General features: G+C 42.5%; 1 protein-coding gene across 5 annotated transcripts in view; it reads left to right on the forward strand.

The window, feature by feature from the left end:
* PCDH11X (protocadherin 11 X-linked) overlaps nucleotides 1–23,569 on the forward strand; it is a 737,057-nt gene that overhangs the window by 177,015 nt on the left and 536,473 nt on the right. Inside the window, exons 5-6 of one of the 5 annotated variants that reach the window (XR_014543681.1) lie at nucleotides 2,854–6,592; nucleotides 6,780–7,682. The exons of 3 other annotated variants lie outside the window; for them this stretch is intronic. Coding sequence is in view for 1 of the 2 variants with exons in the window: in XM_083595816.1 (XP_083451942.1) it covers nucleotides 2,854–2,859 (6 nt within the window). In the remaining variant the exon portion in view is untranslated. Of the gene's footprint in view, nucleotides 1–2,853; nucleotides 7,683–23,569 lie in introns of those variants that run through there. One more of the 5 variants, XM_083595816.1, reaches the window with a different exon arrangement.

The following is a 23,569-nucleotide window of genomic DNA, read 5'->3' on the forward strand; positions in this document are numbered from 1 at the left end:
TCCTCGCTGTATTTGCAAAGCATTTTGGAAGCAAAATTGCTTGCATCCAGTAGGATATTAATTCTGCGGCTGCAGCAGATTACTCTCAAGGGGTGTCCAGAGCACTTTCTAGTCCTGTTGTGTTGGACAAGTTTCAGCTAGTAAGGCTCAAAAATATGGACAAGATGCTTGGATCAGTTGTGGATATGGACAAGATGGTCTGGACCCTTGTCCCTCTTGACTGATTAAAAATAGTGGGGGGGGGCAGCTGGCTGGGTCAGGGAGGTGATTAATGCATCCTTGTGAGAGGGCATTGTCTCTGCATACTTGAAAGATAAAATCCCAAGAAACGCTCCCTTGATTAAGAAAATCTAAGTAACTACCAACAAGTTGCTAATCTCCCCTTCATGGGCAAGGTTCTTGAACAGGTGATTGCAGACCAGATTCAGGCATGTAACCTCATCAAGAACAGACAGTCTCCCAGCCATCCATGCTACTTAACCACCCACCAGCAGTGTCTCAGTCTTATCTAGATTAAGCTTTAGTTCTTTAGCTCTCATCCAGTCCATTACTGAGGCAGGGCAACCAATAGCTGCTGCAGGTACTCAGAGATATACCAGTACACTTCTTCCATCCTCCCTCAACCTGAGGAGTTTGTGGCAGCTTAATGATGAGTAAATCTACCTTATCCAGAGACTGGTGTGGCATACTCTCCAAATGATTTTCCAGGGACAGTGCCAGAATTGTGAAAGCCATTCCGGCACGTGTGCTGTGTCCCACTGGTGTGGTGGTGATGGCGCTTACCCTTCTTCCAATAGGAAATGCTTTGTGGTGGTGGGGGGGGGATGGAGGTTAAGGAGGTTCAGTTGTGGGTGTGTGAGAAGTGTCCCCATTTTCATCTGAGGAATGTTGGAGGGTCTGATGTTGTCCCAGCACTATCTAGGATAGATTGTCTGCATCTAAGCTGAATGCAGTTCTGAGCCTGGCCCTCCTCTGAAGTTGCCACTTACCTTTTTCTTGCATTAAAATCAGTGGCGTAGCGTGGGTTGTCAGCACCCGGGGCAAGGCAAGTAATTTGCGCCCCCTAACCCGTGGATTTGCGCCCCCTAACCCATGGATTTGCCCTAACCCCAGATGTTGCGCCCGGTGCGGCCGGCCCCCCTTGCACCCCCCACGCTACGCCACTGATTAAAATCCAAGCAAATTAGTAAAAAGAGGAAGAAAAATATTTAAGGTTTATTTAAGAGTGTTTGTGCGACACCCTTCCTACATAACGACAGTACTCAGGGTGACTCAGTGCAAGTTGAAAAACATTTTAAAGTTGAGAGTTCACTAGCTTTTTCTGTTCTGCACCTCTTAACATATGTGACCACTAAGTGTGTGTGCCTTTAGTATCAATTCATTTACCATTTCAGGTAAAGCTGAATTTGCACATGCAGAACTGCTGCTTGAGTTCCCCAGTTTGGTTTGTTGGCATTCCAGCAGGCTGTATCCATTCTTATATGACATGGGTTGCACTGAAAATCAAGCCAGCCAGTTTTACATATGCAAACTGGGTCCAAAAGTTAGCATTTTTGCACTGATGCACTTAGGAAAATTTAACTATGCTTGCTGTAGGAACAGGACCTTTGTGTGTTTGACTCCTTTGCCATTACTCTGCATTGATTTTCTCCAGCCCTGCTTTCATGCATACTTTTGACCATTCTTTACTATTGCACTTTACAGTGAGATCATGACGATTTGGTTAGGATATTTTATGTTAATTGCTCTGCTTTGTTTCAGTCTTCTTTCCTCCCATATTCCATCTTTCCCAATATTATTTTCTCACAATATTTTGATGCTATCTTGATATCAGCAATCTAAACAAGTTCTTAAACACGATGACAATACATGGTTGGCGGGTAGGAGGGAGGGACGTGGATGTTGCCTGTTTTTATTTATACAGACCTTCCTCAATTTCAGAAAATTCTAACAAAATGGGGGGGTTAAAATATGTTGCAGTGAGTCCCTTGAGTGCATGACATTTTATAATTATATACAAGTCCTGAAGCCTGCTGTACCACATATTTTGGCATAAGAGTTGCATTGTATTAAGTAATGTATTTCCACTAAGGGCATGTATGTACTATGATCTTATGTTGATTTAAAGCCATTTGCTAGTCATGTCTTTCCCCAAAGAATCCTGGGAATTGTAGTTTGATGAATGTGTCAAGAGTCCTTTAATGCAATGCTTAGTTAGCACCCCTTCCCCACCCTCTCCACCTTCACAGAATATATAACTAAAGTTTCCAAGGAATGACCCCTTGCAGGCATTGGCTAATGTGTTGCTCCCTTGATATTGAAATGCATTTTTCACCATTCCTGACAGCTGCCCACACTGACTGGGGCCGAGGTCTAGAATTCAGCAATATCTGGAGAGCACCATGCTGGCTACCTAGCAAATCTATCCTTTGTATAGATCCTGATATGTCTCTTAGTAGGGCAGCTTGGAGGGAGAGCTGTTATATCCAGATAAACCCGAACAGCAAGCATCCTGTAAATCAGGGATGGGAAATCGGTTGTCATCCTGATATTATAGGAACACAACTCCCATAATTCCTTACTATTGGCCACGCTGGGTGGGACTGATAGGAATTGGTGCCCAACCACATCTGAGTGGGGGGCACAGGTTCCCCAAGCCCACATCTCCCATATGAATGCTTTAAATCTGAATTGCCTATCTAAATCTAAAAACAGTAAAATCTCCCCGAGCCCCTCCCCATCCCCATGACAGTATTAAGCTAGTTGATAGCTGCCAAGCCAACTTTTAAGGTAGGGTTGGAGATGTGATGATTAAGGCAGGGGCTTTTCTCATGCTGTTTCTCTGTTTGCCAGCTCTGAACGTCTTCGCATCAGCTGTTAAGTACTGAAGTCGTATACACAATGATGTTAAGCCAGCAAACATGGAAATATGGGAATAGCACGAGAAAGCCCTTTGTCCTCTCTCCCTGATTGCTGAAGAATTTTATCGTCTGATCTCCAGAGGGGTTTTCGAAGTGGCGGTGAACTGTTCAAGCTGCCCTACTGAAAGGTATTCAGGGCAAGAACGCTAAGACAGAAAAGGAAAGAAAAGAAAGACAAAGAGAGACTTGAGAACATTGTGCTATAAGTGTTCGATAATGTAGGGTTTTTCCCTAAGGCAAAATAAGTGATATTAACCATCACTGGGTGTGAATGGTGGTAACTATATAAGATAAATCTTTTTATTCTCTTATGTTGCTGATAGCCACTTTGTCCTTAATGGACTAATGCCCTTAACTTATTTATGCTGAGGATATATGTTGTCCATGCTCCCCTCCCTTATAGCAGGGATGGGGAACCTGTTCCTTTCCAGGTGTTGCTGGACTGCAACTCCCATCAGCCCCACCCAGCATGTCCAGTGGTTAGGGATGGTGGGTTGCATAGTCCAGCAACAGTGAAGGGCCACAGGTTCCCCAATCCCACCTTATGCCTTCTCTCCCATATACATGATGATAAAGGAGCAATAACTTTTAGGCATATACATCCAAAAAAAAAAGAAAGAAAGACAAAGTAAAGTTATCTATACTCCCTGCATTTCTTGGTAAAATGCTTTGTCTCATATGCTCCAGAATGAGAAATTATTGTTGGTTTATTTTTTATTTTCTTGGGTGGGGGGGAGGGGGGTTGTTGTAAGAAATACCTTTTTCCGCTATGCAGGATAGCCAGATATGAGCATTTTACAGTGCTTTGTCGATCTTAAAATGCCGAATGGCTCTTTCCACTGGCTTAACAGGCTATCAGTCCTCAGCATGGTGGAAAGTCAGCTGCTAATGCATTTTCTCCATGACACACATCATGGAGAATGTGACGGACGGTTCCATGTGCAGCAGGGGTAGGAAACATGGGGACCTCCAAATATTGCTGGACTCCAATTCCCATCAGCTCCAGCCAGTAGCGTCAATGGTCAAGGATGATGGGAGTTATAGTCCACCACAATGAGTACCCTTGCTCTACATGGAACACCCACCTCCACATGTTGCATCCATGGGGTGGGGGACAGTTGTATATCTGCTCCTCTATCATAGGTCCACTAGGCCTCCAAGCCTAAACATGTGGAATGGGAAGTAAGTCCCATTGATTTCAATAGGACTTACATCTGAGTAAACATGCATAGGATTGTGCTGCATGTTGTATGAACTGGGCCCAAGAGAGGGTGTACCTCGTACTTGCAATTCCGTATAGATATATGTATAGTATACACTTGTAGCCAGCCTCTCTCATTCTTTTTTTTATTATTCTAACTGTTAAGCTTTTCGATGAAAGCTTATTTTATATTATGCTGGCTAGCATTTTTAAGAGTACCTACTTAGGCACAATTTAGATGGCACGCCCTTCCCCAATATTTAAGCAAAAGGTCTTGCATTTAGTGTGATTTAAAAAAAAAAAATCAAAACCTTAACTACCACTAGTACAAATAAATAATAATACTGCTGCCTAGCATTAAAATGGCTGCCTTTTTAGGCAATTTGGCAAGATCACTGAATTTATCTTTGGTTAGCATAAGATGTAACATTTTCATTTTTTGGTTGTTGCTTATTACATGTTTAAAATGTGTACTATGCCTATCACAGTTTGCATTAATGTGTTGCATTAATGTGTTGCATTGTATCATCCTTGGGCAATAATGTAAAAGAATGTACACTTCATGTAACAGTGTTTGGATTGGTGCAGGATTCATTGAGCACAGTCCACCTAGAACTTTGACTGTGGATATCCCACTGAAAAGTAGGATTCTACAAGAGCACAGAAATGGTTCTATTATCTTCAAATGTTTTGAACAATATTCCTACTGGATTGCACTCAGTGCTTTTAAAAAAGGGGGAAGGAGTAAAAAGGAAAAAAAAACTGGATTTTTTTTTTGTCGTTGTATGAATGCTAATATAAAATTGGATAGCTAGATGGCAGGGGAAGGGGGAAGAGGTATCTGTCCCAATCACATATTAATTGTGCGCCTAGATCAACAAGAAATTGCTCCACGGGAAGCACTTTTGCACAAGAAAAGCAAATGTAGAAGTGCCACGTGCTTCCACATTTTAAACACGTGTCTCCTGAAAAAAAGAAATGCATAAGCTCCATAATTATTTAAATCTTTTATATTTGCCTGGAGCCCACATTGATTTTTCGGACAAGTCAATGCACAGCAAAAGCTGAGTGCTACTCTCAGTCACATTTCTTTCTACAACATGTTGAGTGCAGTAATCCTGCCAGAGTTAAGCACTCTTAACACACATTGATTTTAAAAAGTAAATGTTAAGCATGTACTCTTCCTTTCATATATTCAGAGTTGAATTTAAAAATAAATAAATAAATAAATAAATTTGTTTACGGCCCAACATCGAAAGAGCCTTAGAAGGTTCGCAGCATAAAAATACAAAATAAGATCATGAAATGCATAATGAAACAAAAGCACACCAATAACTCCCCTTCCAAAATCTCATTGAAAAGGCCATAGAATATTTGATCAGCCAAAGTCCTGAGTATAGAGAAATGCTTTCAGGTGGTGCCTAAAGTTATGTAATGAAGGTCCCCTGGCAGACGTTGCTGTGGAGTGCATTCAGCAGATGAGGAGCCACTACAGAAAAGGCCCATTCTCATGTTGCTGCTGTCCAGGCCTCTCGTAGAGGAGGCACCCAAGGGGCTTCAAATGATGATCACAGGGTTTGGGTTTGTTCATATGGGGAGAGGCAGTCCTTGAGGTATTGTGGTCCTGAGCCGTTTGTAAGGCTTTATAGGTCAAAACCAGCACTTCGAATCAGGCCCAGAAATCAGTTGACTGTCAGTACAGTCAAGCTGGGCTACCAGCTAAAGCTGATGGAAGGCATTCTGTGCCATCAAGACCACCTGAGCCTCAACCAACAGCAAAGGATCCAGAAGCCCCCCCCCCCCCAAGCTATATACCTGCTCTTTCAGAGGGACTGTAACCCCATTGAGAGCAGGGCAGATCCCATTGATCCAGTCTAGGGAACCACCCACTAACAGTGCCTCACTCTTATCTGGGTTGAGCTCCATTTGTTGGTTCTCATTCAGTCCATTACAGAGGCAAGACAACATCTAGCATATCCACTGCTACACCTGCAGATGTAAAGGAGAAGAAGAGCCGTGTTTCATCAGCATATTGCTGACAACATACACCAAACCTCTGGCTTACCCCACTCAGCAGTTTCATATAGTTGTTAAACAGCATAGGTGAAAAAATCCCACATTGAAAGCTCTATGGGTCTGAAGAACACTCCCCAAGCATCACCCTCTGGAAACAACCATCCAAGAAGGACCAGAACCACCGCAAAGTGGTGCCACCCACCTCTAATTCAGGTCAGCCACTTCAGAGGGGTACTATGGTTGATGGTATCAAAAACCTCTGAGAGGTCGAGGTCAATTAAAATTTCCCTTGTCTCTCTCCCTAGAGAGGTCATCAGACAGGGTGTCCAAAACAAAGTTTCTGTGCCAAAACCAGGCTTAAACCCCAACTGAAATGGAACTATAAAATCAATTTCCTCCAAGAGTGTATAGATCTAGTCCCACAGTCACTTTTCATTTCAGAATTTATACACCAGTAGACGGCATTTCCGTGTGCTGCGCTGGTGCTGGCTCGCCAGAGCAGCTTCGTCACGCTGGCCACGTGACCCGGAAGTGTCTCCAGACAGCGCTGGCCCCCGGCCTCTTAAGTGAGATGGGCACACAACCCTAGAGTCAGACACGACTGGCCCGTACGGGCAGGGGTACCTTTACCTTTACCTTAGACCTGTTCTTACTCTTTCTTGGGTCCTGTTATCTGAACAGTGATAAACAATGTGAACAGCCCTGAGACCTCCAGGTATAGGGCGGTATATAAATTTCATTAATAATAAGAAGAAGTTTCACCTGGCATTTGCAATGTTCCATGTGACTTTTCAAGCAAAGAAGGACAAAAAACAACAACAACCCCCACACAAATGAGTAAATTTATTCTGACACAGTCTGCATGGCTTTATTTTGAGATAATTTGCCACCCTAAGACATATTTACTAAGTGTTGTTTTTCATTTTCTTGGATAATTCTCTTCTAGCAAAATCAATGGGTATTAAAAGTCTCCATCTTTGGCAGGATTGAGCCCATGTAAAGGTGCTTCCCCTGGTTCTGATTCTCCAGAGCAAGGGTGAGAAAGTTTTGGCTCTCCTGATATTGCTGAAGTGCAACTTCCATCATACCTGTCACTGATGGGAGTTGTAGTTTGGCAGCATCTGGTGATCCGAAGGTTCCCACTAGCTGCTCCAGGGAAATAAACTGGCAATCCATGGTGGATATTTGAGTTCCCACGTGAACATAGCACTGGATGCGGGTGATGGACTTTATGTATGCTTGCATAAAACAACAACACTACAACACAGTATGCTTAACATTTAATTGAAATTTTAAAAGCTATTGAGGATCCATTAAGTAGGCTGCAAAACTGGAAATCTCACATGCTACTGTATATCTGATGTAACTGTACTTTAAACAGGCTTGCAATGTGATCCTACTTTCTCACCTGTCAAACTGTAGATTGTCAACAAGGACATTTACCTCAAGTTCCCTTCACATGTTTGCTATCTGGCTCTTTTGAAAGGAAATGTTCATTTGGCTCTCTGATCTGTAAAGTATAATAAATCCTATTTATAATGGTATATTGAAATTTATCATTGCATGGTTGGCATCTGTCTGTCTCAAGAGACAATGGTGTGCACCTCCAAGGGTAAAGTCAAACCAATGGAGAGTCACAGCGCCTGCTGTGGCTGCAGAAACTGGTAACTTGCAACTGCTGCCTCCCATGTTGTTTTTGCTGTGTTTGCAGCACCAAAGTGACCTTCCACGGTGCACAAGCCTGGGCAGTGTTTATTGAGGTCCTGAGCTGCCCAGAATACATGAGCCCCACCCCCACCTGGTCTCGCTGATGTCTTCCAAAGAAAAGGAAAGCAATACATTTGTAGCAGCTTGGCTGCAGGAGGTGTACAAGATGTCATCCAACCATCTTAAGGACTTCACTCTGGATTTGCATAGGGTTTACTCCTTAGTCTTTTCTTCTCCCAAAGATGTCCCACAAGACAGCAGGGAAGCAGTTTAACATATTGTGCCAAATATTTGCAGCTGTGGCTGTTGGGCCCCCACTGTTGAGAGACACTATTTAATAACTTGGAAAATAGATTTTCTTCTTTCCACCGGAAATATTTCTGTTTCCCCTTTCCTTTTACATTTCCCCCTTCATTTTGTGGTATTGATCATCGAGCTCAGACTTGAAGAATTCTTAGTGGTAGTCAGAACATACAACACAAATTTCCTAAAAAACAAAACACTGCATTCAACAACAACAAAGGTTTCTTTAACCCCATGGTTTATGGCAGCTGTTTGTTTCAAGGCCTGCACTTCCATTGTGTGCGTTGATGACCAGTTTAGACTGCTGGAAGGGTTGGGTTCCATGGACTGATAGGACTGCAGGTGATGTAGAAGCTGAGGTAATGAACAAGGCCAGAGACTATAGTCTAAGTTGAAAACTAGAGCCAGAGCTGCAATTGCTATGGTTTCAGGGTATGGCTGGTAATCAGCAGACTGGGCAAACCAAAGACTCAACTAGGGGACAGGTGCAAAAGACAACAAGCAGGAGAAAATTATAAAACAGAGGCATATTAGGAGGGCAGTCAGTCAAACAGGACAAATATGGAACTGTTTTAAAGGAAAAGGGGGGGATCCTCCCATGTCCAATGACTTTCAGGCACTCATTGCAAAAACGATGTCACTCCTAAGTGGTTTCACTTTTCCTTGGTAGCATCATTGGACGGTGATGCTGAAGCTTGAACTTCCTCCTGTTCCCTCCACTGACTCATGGGTCTGATGGCATATGGAGGAAAGAATTGTTCCTGATATTCAAGTTTTTTCATGGGCAATGGCTGCCTCTTGATGTGGAAGAGAATAGGGTGGAGGCGGCAGTCCTTTAAGCTGCGGGTGTCAATGTTGCATTCATTGGTGGAGAACATTCACATCACTTCAATAACATGACCACCACTAGATAAATAATCTAGAATGTGTGTGCATTAGTCAAAAGTTCATTCAAAAAAAATGTATATAAGAATTTCGCGCTAAAATGCTGGTGGATTTCCACAAGGACTTAAAAAATAATTTGCAAACTGATGTGGAAATATGAATAACTGAATTCAAGACAGGAAAATCAAGAAATGGAGAAAACTGAAACTGACCCATTCTTCTATCCCTTGTTGACCCTTGTGTAGCAATGTTGGTGCATGGGAGGATTGCTTAACACACACACACACACACACACACACACACACACACACACACATTTTTTTTTTCCACATTCACCCCACCCAACCCTCTAGTTCTCCTTACTTGGTAGGTGGGGAAAAGGATAAGCATCTTTTTCACCTACTGATTCTCCCAGTATAGGAATTATGAAGGAAGCATGTTTTTGAAATCCATTTGTGTCCTTTGTAACATGTAATTCCATCCAGCATATGCATGCTTTTGGAAAAAAATACTGGTGATAGGAGCTCAGAGCGATAACAAATATTATTTTTACACCAAAAACACTCTCCTACATCACTCTGATTTGCTGGGGTTATTTGTGAATGCATGTCTCCCAGAGATCAGTTCTTCCAAATATAATCTCAAAAACAGATTTATTGCTCACCTGGATTTGAAGTGAGCTAATAGTGCAGGTCAAAAAACAGCACCTAATCTGCAGCTAGTTGAGAGAGCCTGTTGTATGTCCTCCTGTCAGGACTGAGTGTGTTATTAGATTCTGGAGGAATTCTCTCCTGCCTACCAAAACACTCCCATGGGGTTCCCCCCTCAAAGGAGCACAGTAATGTGACGCAGATCTACTCAGAACTAGGTAAATACACATAGGATTTGGGCCTATATAAATTTATTTATGTGTAATATAAGCTATAGTTCGGGGGCACACACACACACACACACACATTTTCTGTCAAATCGTGACACATAATTTAATGGGTATATCCTGTTTTGTTTTTTTTAGGTAACCTACCAAATACACACACACACACACACACACACACAATTAATAAGTACAATGGTTTTTATTTATTTATTTTATCTAAATAAAATGAAGGTTGGACTTTGTAAAGCTAGTGATATATTGCGCTTATTTTTATTTGCTTTTTGAAAGAAAAGAAAAGAAAAGAAAGAAAGAAAGAAAGAAAGAAAGAAAGAAAGAAAGAAAGAAAGATATCCTGAAGACCACTTGTTACCAAACAGGGTTGGGGGAGAAGGGAGCCTCAGGCTATGTTTCCAGTCCTGGTATCTGGCATGTGCCCTTTGTCTCTTTTGCTCCTTCTGCTCTGGGGGTTTTGGAGGGGGCGGTGGTTAAAATGGTTAGCATTTAAAATAAACTTGACTAATTCGCACTTTCTCTAGCATGAATCAAAGCACAGCCATTTTTTAAAAAAACGCACTTCTCTGAAATTTACAGTGCAGTTTGCCAGCCAAATAATGTATTAAAACACACACTAGGGTAAATTTTGCGTTGTAATGCATATATCAGTGAACATAACATATAAAACAGTGTTATATTAGGGGAAATGGCTGTGCAAAAAAAGAAGTAGTATATATTGGGCAAAATTGGCTGCAGACATCAGTACACTAGGGTAAATTTGGACTAAAATGCTGAGGTATTTTCATCAGGATTAAAAAAAAATAAAATAAAATTGTGAATTGTTGTGGAAATATAGAAAATTAAACTTAAGGTTGGAGGTGAGGGGAGTGAAACGAAAAGAAGCTGAAACTGACAGATTTACTTATCCCTATCAGGGTGATGGCTGAGAGTGTAAAGTTATGATGGAATCCATGGGGGGAAATTGGGTTTCTCAGAGTCATAAAGCCCCTCAGTGCTTATAATGCTCCATATTCTAGTGGACCACAGTAAGTTCTCGTTTCTCCTTTTTGGAGAAGGTTTCAGCAGGCTTCCAGGACATCAGTGGATGTGGCCTAACAAAATGGTCATGGCGCACTGGTGATTTCACCCTGTCATATGTCCCTCCCACCGCTTAAAATTGGCTCGGGAGGGTTGAAAGTGCCCCCACATCACCACATGAGGAGGAGAAGGAGGGGCCATCATTCCATCTGCAAAGCTGAAATGCTTGTGTTAAAGGAACAACCGTAACAGTGCAATGTTGAATTCCACCCAGCATCTCCAAAGGCTTGATATTTGAAAGGGAAACTGAACTGAAACCAGTGTTAAATAAATTATTTAAGTTTAATATCCTGTTTTGATCATAGCTTACTGTAGACAGACAGATAGAAGGATAGAGAGGATCAGTGACTTTTTTTGTCACAGGTGAGGAAGATATTGAATGTAAATTTAATTTGGGATGAATAGAGGTCAATTATATATACAATTGACTAGACATTAGTCATCATTTTTTCCCCTTCGGTAAGAGATAGTACTGGCAGTATCACAACCTTTTAAGCTGTGTCTCACCTATCTCTGTTTCAAATGCATGTCAATTTTTGAAGGAAGGAAGATAAATGGGGCAGTCCTTTCTATTGTCATTGCAAGTGGTAGGAGAACATCAGATAAATTAAGGTTCACTTTCTACACAAAGCTTCTGCCAAGCTCTGCCACTGGGTGCATTATCAACTGAATTCCCAGCATTCAGCCTCTCTGGATATTTCCTTTTCCTTTGTAATGATGAAGGATGTCCTTGACTTGTCATCTACTTTTGACTTCGTTCTATGCCTGATCTGACATCCCTCAGACCACCTCCCCCTCCCGTTAGGATTTTCTGCCCCTGATTATTGAGTCTGAATTATCAGGACTGAGCCAGAACTACTTCCAAGTTTCTCACAATATTTTCACTTTTTTGAAAACACACCTTTTTAAAAAACAACAATTTTTGGTACTACTTGCAGGAACCCCACCAAACAAAACAACCCAACTAAACATGTATTCTCATATATCTTGCCCTCACTCCCTGTTGACTTAAGTTCTGGCAAGCACCAAAGGGCTTTCCCTGAAACTCATTTGCACTCTTACTATTACTGCTGCATGTTGAGAAACTCTCAATGGAATCCTTCAAACCTTTGATATACAGTGGTACCTCGGGTTAAGAACTTAATTCGTTCTGGAGGTCCGTTCTTAACCTGAAACTGTTCTTAACCTGAGGTACCACTTTAGCTAATGGGGCCTCCCGCTGCCACCGCGCCGCCACTGTGCGATTTCTGTTCTCATCCTGGTACTATTTCTGGATTAGCAGAGTCTGTAACCTGAAGCATCTGTAACCCGATGTACCACTGTATACCACTTTAAAGGCTGGAACTTCAGGCTACCCTTTCTTGCCTGCTCCCTGAGGCAGAAAAGGCTTTGCATATTAGAAAGAAAATGGATAATCACATTGCAGAGGGTTCAGTGGAGATGGGAGATGCCCACTTTTGACCATCATTTCCTGCTGGAGGAGAGGGTTGCTGGGGTCTTCCTTCTTTGCTTGAAGCCCCATGCTCCCTGTCTAATCTTCTCCTATCAGAGGCTACTTTTCTCTTGGAGAAAGGGATAGCAGATGGTGGAATACAAGCAGAACAGACAGTGGAAATGGCCTGCCTTGAGTCTTCTCTCTGAGTTGAGCAAGAGTACATAGGTAGTTTTGCTTCAAATTCAGGCAGCTTGCTCCATTGCCACATCATTTGCTCCAATCAATGCCATGACACAACTAAACTTGATTGGTTATGTAGCACCATCATATTAATTGTGAGATTGCAGATTGGATTAAATGGTCAGTGTGACAAATCCAGGAAGACTGTCCCCCTTAAAAAAAGGAAAAGGAAAAAGCAGCAAACAGGAAAACGCAATAGCAAGAAATTCTATGCATGTCTTCTTGGAAGTAAGCCCTCTTGAGTTCAATTGGATTTTCTCTCAGGTAAGAGTGTATAAGATTGCTCTTTCAGTGTTTTAAATTGAAAATGGAGAATATTCTGTGAACTAGCACCACCTCTTCCCATTGAATTGAAATGAAGACAATTGCAGAAAAGATTGAAGCAGGTAGAAAAATTGGCAATGGCAGTGTTCTTGTACACCGTCCATTCATTTCAATGGGGTTTGCCTAGTATTACTGCTCAGGAGATTGTGCCCAATATTTTCTGCCCTGTATTTCCTTATATAACATCCATCACAATGTCAGTGGTTAGGCAAACAAGCACACTGTAAAACGGTGTGTTCTCTCTCTCTCTCCCTCTCTCTCTCTCTCTCTCTCTCTCTCTCTGTTATATTCACTGACTTCTTTCTAATAAGTTTGCCTCCCCGAGAGCATACATCAAACTGAACAGCAACATGTACTGAATCAAATTAAGGCACAACATTATTGAGGCAGTGAACAGACACAAAGGTTAAAGGGGAATATAGATTACTTATTTTTAGATCGTGTATGTATGAGCTCAAGTATGTGACATTGCAACATTCTGCAAAATGTTAACTTCCTAGAGTTTAAACCAGCTTGTGTAAATACGTACAGAGAGATGGCCTCTGATCCAGCAAAGCCATATGAGAAAGAAAGTTATAAAGCTCTGGGCATGAACAAATAAGCCCTTTTGAACATTGGGTTAAATATGCACAGAGGTAGCATAGATTAATTGCTGTTGTAGCTTGGGGAGGTGAGGTTGGAAGCTAAGGTCTAAATAGTTTGCCATCTGTGGTTTCTTTTCATATAAATTCTTCACCATTTAATATTCCATTTGCACAGAAGGATTTCCACCAGCATAGCTATGTTTGGTATGTCTCCTTGTTGGTCCAGCAAAGTCTGAGCCCAGGTGTTAGATATGCCTTTTTAGATATGCCAGGGTTTCACTCAGGTTACACTTGACTGGTTCATTGTGTGTCTACCCTACACCAGCAGCTGTAATTGTCTCACCCAAGCCCAGTCATGATGTGCATGGAAGAATGGTGTCCCTTGAACACAGGCTCTTACCTTTTCTTCAAGCTTTCCAGGTCCACACTTCAAAGCTCCAAGCACCATATTTTTGTTTATAACCTCTGGAGCTTTCCCTGCAACAACCCATAGAAACAGGGCAAACAGCAATCTGTGAAAACCCTGAATTGCTGTTTGTTGCACCTCAGCTTTAAAAAGCTGGTTTCCAGGGCAAAGGGCGGGGGGGAGAATGCTCTGATACAGAGCCTTAAAGCCCAGATATGTGCCTGGAAAGCATGAAGCAAAAGGTAAGTGTGAATAAGCCCTCACAAGGGACCATGAACAATGTTCTTTTTGTACAGAAAGCCCACAACTTACATTTAACTTCTGCACATTCAACTTTAAGGGCTTGGCAAACAAACAAACAAACTAATAAGGGGTGGAAAAGGGGGAAGACATTGAGGAAAAAAAGATTTTGCCAATCTCACCTGCTGTTGCACCCAATGTGTTTTGACTATACACAATTTTGTCTTTAGGCATGATCCCCAGAAAGGGACGCGGGTGGTGCTGTGGGTTAAACCACAGAGCCTAGGACTTGCCGATCAAAAGGTTGGCGGTTCGAATCCCCATGACGGGGTGAGCTCCCGTTGCTCGGTCCCTGCTCCTGCCAAGTGCAAGTAGATAAATAGGTACCGCTCTGGCGAGAAGGTAAACGGCATTTCCGTGTGCTGCTCTGGTTTGCCAGAAGCGGCTTAGTCATGCTGGCCACATGACCCAGAAGCTGTACGCCGGCTCCCTCGGCCAATAAAGCGAGATGAGCGCCGCAACCCCAGAGTTGGTCACGACTGGACCTAATGGTCAGGGGTCCCTTTACCTTTACCTTATGATCCCCAGAACGTAACCCTGACGTAAGCTGCAGGTTTACTATATGTAAGGGAAAGTGTTGGCAGCAAAGAGGCATTTTAAGAATCACTTGAGAAACCAGCCATGGCTAACAACAGCAAACTCTGGAAAATTGAAACATGAGTAACCCTCTCTGCTTTTAAAGAATCATTGCTCAGTAGTAGAGCAACTGGTTTGCATGTCGAATGTCCCAGGTTCAATCTCTGTCGGCATCTCCAGGTGGGAAACTGCAGAGAGCTCCTGCCATTCACAGAGCAGGATGGGTCAATGGTCTGATGTTCTATATGGCAGCTTCCTATGTTCCTAACAGCAAAAAGATACAGCAATCTAAAAGTAGGGATGGGTGATAGATTAGGCTGAGTTCACATTCAAAGGCGAACTTGCCTAATTCTCTTTCCAAATTAATAAAAAAAACTGAAACACAGACATTGTCCATCTAGGCAGTGTGTACAAAATGTACACACTAGGGCAAAGTGTGCATACATCTAAAATGCAAATAATTTTCATTTTTAAAAGCAAACTTACTTTGAAATGAGTAAAATTCAACATAGGATTGGGAAAAGGGAAAGGGAAAAAATAACAACCCCTCTAAGATAGCAAAATGGAGTTTTTCGCTGCCCTTGCTGGGATCAGTGTGCCTGGATCTGTGATTTTTTGAAAGGAAAGACTAGCTATGGTTTGTGAACTCCACTCTCCCTGCATTGTTTCTAAACGAGAAGAACTATATTGTATTTCTCTTGTGCACAAGAGGCATGTCTTTTTACCATTTTTGTATCAGCAAACTCGCTTCAAAGCCCTGGCCTTGCATCTCTGTAAAGTGATTTCTATAAAAAGGGCATCTAATGATTTCATTCCATTCCCACTTTCTGCTGGTATGTAGCTAGTGATTTGAGAAAGCAAACATTTCCGAAAAGAGTGAGGAAAAATAAATGTATCTTGCAATTCAAGAAGGATGTTGACCAATTAAAAGGCTTCCAGAAATATTGTCCTGAGAATAATAGAAATCACCTGCAAACTTTTGGTGTCCTTCACCCTCCGTGGGGCAGTAGGTGGCTTTTGCAGCTGTTTAGGAGAAGGAGGCCTGGCACTTTTCTCAAGTATGCTCATGTTTCTGGTCCAGCTTTCATGATGCTGCGAAATTATACACCTTGCCATGGACAAATTGCTGCAGTATCTTCATTAATTCAATAATTGTCAGGTGACTGGTGTGGTTGCTCAATAGCAAACAGGCAAGACTCCAACCTGTCTTTTCCAGGCTTTATTATTAATACAAACTATTTACAGTGCAGAGCGTCGCAAGTCCATGTCTGCTCAGTCGCTAGCAGAATCTGGGCATGGCCGGTCCTTGTACTTCCCCCAACATAACAGTCTTGTGACCTCCATCCTTCTCCTCCCCTCTCTGCGCCCAAACCTCCTTCGCAGAGTGGGCGCTGGCAAAGGGGTGCTTCCCTCCTCTCCGGTTTGCTCAGGCTCAGTGTTGGGGCTCTCCCTAGCATCTCCTGGTTCCTGCACCCCCTCCCTACTGGAGGCAGGGCTTTCCTCCTCGCCAGAGGAGGAACTGCTTCGCAAGATCTTCGGAGGCTCCCTGTAACACAACTGCCCTTCCACCTCTCGCCTCTGAGCTGATGGCAGTTCCCTGACAATATTGTATCCTGCTCTTCATTCCTTCTGGCTTTCAAGCAGTCCCCAAGCAGGCATCAATCAGGGTCCCAGCTGCACCGTACATTTAAAGCAGCACCATACCACAGAGCTACAATATTCACAGTGCTTTAATATTTAGTCCCTTTTCCCACAGAACTCTGGGAAATGTAGCTCTGGGGGGGGGGAGCGTTTCTAACAACTCCAAGCACCCTTAACAAACTACAGCTCCCAGGGGAAAGACATGGTTGTTTGAAATGGTCTGATTCTTCTTTAAATGTATAGTGCAGGTAGGACCCAGGACCTATCTGATGGTTGAGGAACTTGTGGCACAAGAGCTGTGTGTGGCCCTTTGAAAGAAAATAGGTGACAAAATAGTAAAAGAAAGAAAGAAAAAAAGTTCCCCACCTGCTTTTGTCTATGTCCCCTCCCACTGCTGACTGTGCTGCAGCCTACTGATAGCATGTAGTCCCAAACAGATCACCCCAGAGAAAATTCAGCCCTCAACAACAACAACAAATGTGCCATACCTTGCTTTAGATTATGATTTGAGGTCTGCCTTTTTTTTCCTTTCAAAAAAAAAGCAGCAGGAGGAGCAACGAAACAATGTTTATGTGGTGCTTATAGGATGGGATTTACCTTCTAGAGTCTAGATGTATATAAAAACTGTCTAAAACCAAATCACAACACCGTCCCATCAAGCTTGGCACTGTTTATCAGATTGTATCTTGACTGGAAGTGGCTCTCTAAACTTTCAGCCAGAAGGTTTTTTTCTCAGGGTTCCCCAGAGATGCTAGGATTTGAACCCAGGAACATTCCATGCCAGACATGTGCTCTGTTGTTGAGCTAGAGATTTTCTATGTATATTTTTCATAGAACCGTAAATCCTGAATATCAGCATCCTTGGTTGCGGATAGTCCAGGCCCTATAGTTTTCCAGTGACCTTTTAAGCTTAATAGTGTACTTTAGAGTGGAATTTTGTAGCCTCTGACAGAAGAAGACAACTCTGTAAAGCAAAGCTTATCTACGTGTATGTCCTGAGTTCAGAGTTCAATAGCTGAAGTAGCTCTGATTGCAGTTTGGTAGGTTCTAACTCTAGTTCTTAAATCTTAGGGACAGTGAAATGGAAATTAAAGGTACAAAACTGGTTTCCTCAAACCCACAACAGGCAGAATTAATGGAAAAAAACAAACAAACAGTTTCACGAAGTGAAGGATGCATATATATTTACAATCACCTCCACCCTTGGAGGTCTGGTTTAGACAGCATATGTTCCAGGAAACATCTAAGAAGGTAGACTCCCCTTTTCTACTCCAAGAAAACTCTAGGAAACTCACCTCACATGTCAATAATCACACTGGCATATGCATCTTACGTGGCTAACCATGTGAATAATGCCAATTAACAGCAAGTCAGTTTTCAATGGATCAAAGCAAAACCTGCTCTGGTCATCCAAAACTGCATTCTGTCAGCTGTGGAAGAATAAGGAAGCTGTCATGTGAGTTTCTGACATAAATGACAAAAACACATGCTGGCATGTCAAAGAAATGCCTGGGTTTTTGATGGGTGTCAGATTGCAAAGGCTTAGAATGTGCAAGTCCAAATCGGACAGGGCGGAGAATGCAATCTCTTGCCGTAAAAAACAAGGAACTGCAAACTTAGCCGCTTATTGCCTGCTACATTTTAGTGCCTGTGAAAAACCAGGGGATCTTATCTTGATAAGCAAACAAACTGATGTTGTCTGATTTTATTTTATTTTTTTAAGATTTTTGTCAATGAAAGTTAGGTTCATTTTGGGAGGTTTGATCCACTGTTCAACTGTGTGTTTTTTTCTGTGTTACTTGTTTATTTAAAAAGACATTTGAAGGGCTAACTCTGAACCAAAATCAGCTCTGAGTGAGGTGTTTTTCTGTAAAAGTGAGAGTGGAGGGAGGCTTAACTCTCTGCCCCCCCCCCCGCATTCCTCCATAACTTTCCCCTCTCACCAAGCTATCTCAACCACCAACCTCACCCGTAGATTCCACTTGAACCTTTACACAGGGCTGGCATCAGTGCCTGACAGCATTGGACACCTGTCAATGCCCTCACCACAGCAGGGAACCTACCTCCAGCCCTCTAGCATTGCACTTCCTCCTCCCTGATATCTCCACCTGTTCACCTGTCATTTTCAAACATATGATGAAAAGTAACAGCAAGAAGTGGAAGGAACACCAAGCTCCTCTTTACTTGTCTTCTCCTTCTGGACAGTGGTGCAAATTGGGTTCAAAGGGAGGGAGGGCAACTGCATGAATAGTGGTAAAAGTGCCAAGGATGAGGAGACCTACTTAGAGAGGAGCCCAGTTTGGTTATCTTGCCCAGCACTGTATGTCAACATTGCCCACCAGTGTAAGCTAGCACTGTATTTATCCTTAAAAGCCACCAGTTCTCCATGCAAATAGTATGCCCTCTCAGTGTGGCTATTGTTCTGGTCATCAGAGCTACTCAGCATGCATTTTCCATGAGGCATTGAAAGTTCCTTTGCAAAGACCTTTCCTATGCTCACCAAAATGTGAAATCCCTGGGCGGGGCATACAAATGTTCCAGAGTAATATTAAGAATGAAACCTTACAATGGCCTGTTACACTATGGCTTAGGCAACCAGCCAGATGGGTGGCATACAATTATCATCATCATCTGATTTGGTTGAAAAGCATAAGGCATGGGATTTGGAGTTTCTCCTCTTGAAGAATCCCTTGTCACTGTGCTCTGGCACTGACAACAGATCTATCCATAGATGGATCAATAAACAGATAGGTAGAGCTGCAAACATATATAACTCACTTGTTTATTCAGTGGAAGTCCAAAGTGGCTTAATAGAAATCAAAATCACACAAGATTATACAAAAATTAGCTCTTGTAGCATAGTGGTGAAGAGAATGGGCTACAAATTGGAAACTGTTAAACGTTGTTTGCTTGGACTTTCATAAAGCTTTTGACAGCAATGTCAAAAGATGGCCAGGATAACTTGGCAGTCATAGAATAAGAAGACAGCATCACAACTGTGGATGAGTGTTTTTGCATTCATGTCCTGCTTGAAGGCATCCTGTAGGCATCTTGTTGGCCACTGTTAGAACTATGCTTAACTAGATGGTTGTTTGACATGATCCAGCAGAGTTCTTCCTTTGTTCTCAACAAAAGGATGTTGATCTTGGTAAAGAAGCATTAATTTTATTCTATGCGTAGACGGGAACATTTCATACTTGATTTGAGACTCTGGACATTTTGCGTTCAGGCAGACAAACTCAAGTACAAAATTGAAGGATCATGTCAAAGGAGCCTAAATCTAGTGAGATTAAGTTTACTAACCAGTAAGGTTGACTTTGGAAAGAATACAGAGAAATTGAGAACACCACTGATGATGACAATATGTAATAGAGCTTTCTTGAGTGTGTTGAGGGAACACTTACAACCCTTTGAAATAATCTGCATACAAGCTATAAGGCAGCACTATTATTGTCTTGTTTTAAGCCACTGAGAATGATTGATTAGCTACAGTTCTTTGGCTTTGAAACACTGAATATGTCTAAGATGAGTGTGTGCTTAGTTGTTTAAGGTTCCCAGCATCTGTTCTAACAATCCTCTCTTCTTCTTTAAAAATAAAAAGACATTTTGGAATTAGCAAATGGCAGCATGGATTTTGAAACAGATATGAAATAAAACAGATTCTGCACTAGGGGATATTTTTTTTTGCTCCACTAACTTATTCTAACACTTTTTTTCAAATTCAAGACTCTTTGTGTCTCAGTGTCCCAGAGGGCATTGTGGACCACAGCAGTGAAAATTGAATGGAATATGTGGAGGGCTTCAAGAACAGCCACAGCTGCTTTCACTGAACTCACAAGAGTGCATTGAGTAACTGTGTGCAACTCATACGATATACTGAACTAATTTTGTAAATGAGGCTATGTGCACTGCTCCATTTAGGGAATGAAGTTATCATTCTGCTCTGTCACTGAGCTATGCGACCTCCCCATACCAAATTAACATGGTCGTTATGTTACATTCCTGCTAGGAAGTTGCAGTCATCCATTTAACTGGTAGAATAATCACCTCAAGTCTCAGTCACTGCTATTTTGATTCACCAGTTTTACCCCTGGTGAATTCTGCAAGTTTAGACCATTGGCCCTGTAAATGTTTGAACCTTTGCAAGTTGAGGGCTTGCAAGGGCTCTTGCAAAGCACCTACTACAGCAGGGGTGAGAAATCTTTTTGGTTCTGTGGGCCAGATCCAACTTTGACAGGTGAATGGGGAGACCCTCCTGTCAATCACATGATGTAATAACTGGCAGTTAGGTTGACCAACCCACCTGTTAAAATCTTTTGTGTGGCGTCCCTAAGCTTGTTAACCACACTGCAAGGGCTGGTGCTAGTTCTGTGCTTGGAAACTTCCCAATGTATCTCATTTTCACCTCTGATGGCAGAGGTGGAATGGTGCTACACAGTGATGCTCACAAAACCCATGCTTCTCCTTCCATCCCTGACATTGGAGGTAGAAAGGGGAAGTGTGGGGAGGCAATGGAAGCAATGGAAAGCAGAAGTAATTTTCTCTCCTTGAGCAAGGTATATCATGCTCCTACTTCCCATCAGCTGTTGCCCAGCTGGGAGTGTACCATCCCCCAGCCAAGGAACAATTAAGAGTCCATTCTGGATTGCTCATTTGAAGCCGCACCCTTACCCACACCTGTGGGGCATGTGGATGTGGCTTCCCCTAAACAGCATCATGGGCTGGAGTTTTGCCCCATAAACTGGAGTTTCCACACTCCTGTGCTGCAGCCTTCCAACTCCGCTTGATCCAAGGCCCAGGCTATACATTGGTGGAGAAAAGTACTGGTATATGTTGTGGGCTCCCCTGGATCTTAACAGAGTATTTCCTGCCACGGGGGACCTTCTCAGCACAAACTACATGTCCAGGATCAATTTACCCACCAAGGATTCTGGGACCGGCAGGCCATTAGGAAAAACATGTTGTTTTGAAGCCCAGGAGTGTGTGTTGTCATTTCCGTTGCTATTTTCCCCATTCTAGTTCTTGGGGGGAGAAAGGGGAGGCTGTGACAGTGACTCATGGAATCAAGTGAGCACAACCCTACTTGCAGTAGTTTCACACCATGGTTGCATTCAGAGTGTGTGCTCTACCACAGGGAGCTACACTTGGATGACCTCTGGCCCCTTTCTGCTCTGCCATGCAAAGCTACCCATTTCAAAGGTTTGCTGCAATAAGCCCATATCTGGCAGAATGCATCTGCACTTCCATGCATGCAAACATTAGTAAAACCATCCATTGCTTCCGTATAGACAGAACCCAAGCATAATTACAATGCATCAATAAAGAAAAATGGTTTTGACTTGAGTGCCTTTATAGTCTCTGAATTGCAGTTCACACCTCTCTAGCAGTGCAAGCAATTTTTCCATTTCTTCTAATGCCTTAAAAATTATAGTCTTTTTCTCAACAATAAATCTAAATTACCATCTTCCTCCTGCCTCTGTCTTGTGCCTCCTTCCCACACATGGCTCGTAAAAATCACTTCTGGAAATTTCCAGGCTCATTCAGCAATGACCGGTGTAAGAGCTACAACAAATTTTGTGTCCCAGAAGTAGAGCTGCTGAATGCTAATATACTTTGTACTACACGAGGTTACAGTTTTGTTTTGTTGGGTTTTTTTTTTAAAAAAATACAGATAGATGGAAATTGCAGCCTATTGAAGAAACAGGTGTTTGGTCAAAATCTCTGCAAGCTCTCCTTTGAAAGATTGGACAACATCCAGAAAGGAGAATGACACTGGGTTTGCTGAGAGTTGCAGGTGTGCCACCCAGGGAGTCTTATTACATTCCATTTCAATATTGCCTATGTTAAAACTGAAATGGTTTATTAAATGTCTGCATTTAAAAAAAAAAATGGTAGAAGGAGAGGAAGTGGTATTTGGTAAAACAGCTGACCCGGGACACTTTATAGCACATTTTCTGGCTGTTAACCGGAAGGTTGGTCATTCATGCTCACCCAGGAAAGGAATCCTGTGGGCAGGATTACTGCATTGCAAGCAAAATAAGAATTGCCATTGGAATTTTGCCTATAGGAAAATGCAAAGTAATTTTTGAGTGTTACTACCTTCTGGTGCCTGAGGGATTCAGTGGAATAAGTTTTGCTAAAATCATCCAAGGAGAGGAAGGCAGACACTAGACTTTGACAGATAATTAGAGCGCACTCACATCTGCAGCACATTTTTAATGCACTCTTAACAGTCATGGATGCCTCTAAATAATCCGAAGAATGATACAGTGGTACCTCGGGATGCGAACAGGATCCGTTCCGGAGCCCCGTTCGCATCCCGAACAGAACGCAAGACGTGACAGCGCATCTGTTGTGTTTCGCCGCTTCCGCGCATGCGCGTGACATCATTTTGACCATCTGCACATGCGTGAGTGGCGAAACCCAGAAGTAATGCGCTCCGTTACTTCTGGGTTGCTGCGGAGTGCAACCCGAAAGCGCTCAACCTGAAGCATATTTATCCCAAGGTATGACTGTGGTTTGTTAACAGTTACAGACAGTTGTTAGCAGACCCTATATAGGGCTAAAATTCCCTGCACCCTTAATAAGCTATGGTTCCTGGGATTCTTTGGAGGAAAAAGTGACAAGAAAAGGAGTGTAAGAGTGCATTAAATGTATGGTGTAGATGTGTCCCAAGTGTCACAGGATTCGTGTGTGTGTGTGTGGTATGGGTTTCAGGATGTCCCAAATGGCATTAAAAAAAGAAGAAAACATTCAGCCCTGGTTTTGTTTGTGTGGGATGGTGGGAGGGAGAGAGAATGGGGGAGAGGAATGCTTTCAGGACTACTCACCTATTTAGTAATTTACTTACTATTATTCATTCATTCATTCATTCATTCATTAGCTGTTTATTTCAAATGCACACTCCAATAGTATAACAAACGCCTTTCCTTTCTAATCTCAAACATTCCCACCTTTATGCTCCCAACCTCGCTCATCTCTGTCTGCCCCCGTTTCATGAAGAAGGCATAAGTTGCAGAGCAGCTTCACTTCTAAACTGCGTGGAAACATCGATAATGGAT

This window comes from Podarcis filfolensis, assembly GCF_964270895.1.
Source record: "Podarcis filfolensis genome assembly, chromosome: Z".
NCBI classification, from domain to species: Eukaryota; Metazoa; Chordata; class Lepidosauria; order Squamata; family Lacertidae; genus Podarcis; species Podarcis filfolensis.